The 737-nt window shown below is 35.0% G+C and overlaps 1 protein-coding gene across 1 annotated transcript in view; it reads right to left on the bottom strand.

The window, feature by feature from the left end:
- The window catches only part of LOC101308610, a 5256-nt gene that overhangs the window by 2228 nt on the left and 2291 nt on the right, over nucleotides 1–737 (bottom strand). Inside the window, exon 5 of the mRNA XM_004306917.1 lies at nucleotides 17–100. Coding sequence (XP_004306965.1) covers nucleotides 17–100 — 84 coding nt within the window. The remainder of the gene's footprint in view (nucleotides 1–16; nucleotides 101–737) is intronic.

Here is a 737-nt window from a genome sequence, read left to right as displayed (position 1 = left end):
GAGAGAGAGAGAGTACCTCTAATTTTTGACTTTCAGCCTTTAGAACGTCAATTGCATGTCGCAACTCCTTCACTTCAATATGAGCTCTGTTAAGTAAGGACTGCACCCAAAAACAAATGACCAGTTAAACACATAACCGTGCAGGATCTACTGGCTACAAGATGCACCGTAATACATAAATAAAATGCATACACAATCACATCTAAGAATATCAAGCAAATAAGATTCAGTTGTACTACATCTCAATTGCTGACAACAACATCCAAAAAAAAATCATATACACGACGCATATCATCAATGTATTTAATATATATCGCAAAAGCATTGCATGTTAAATTTAGTAAGTATCATGGTACATGAATTCATTGATTCTCGTTGAAACTGTAGCCACAAAGTTTAAAACTTGGATGACAAATGATCGTCTTTAGAACTATCTATTCTACATAACCTTTTCCATTTTTTTAACCCCAAACCCTTAAGGAAGAAGGTTCAACATGTTGACAATAAAGAATGCCACAACATTGTTTTTTTATAGTCGTTTAATTCTTATAGCTTTGTTTAACAGTAAACTGTAATAGACTTCCATTTCATTCAGGGATAGCATTCTTCAGGAGCTCCAACACTACTTAAATATAAAATTAAATTGGGGAGTTATGCTTTTCTTGAGAGAGAGAGAGAGAGAGAGAGAGAGAGAGAGAGAGAGAGAGAGAGAGAGAGAGAGAGAGAGAGAGAGAGAG

Source organism: Fragaria vesca, linkage group LG7 (genome assembly GCF_000184155.1).
Source record: "Fragaria vesca subsp. vesca linkage group LG7, FraVesHawaii_1.0, whole genome shotgun sequence".
NCBI lineage: Eukaryota > Viridiplantae > Streptophyta > Magnoliopsida > Rosales > Rosaceae > Fragaria > Fragaria vesca.
This window is presented reverse-complemented; position numbering and strand designations above follow the sequence as displayed.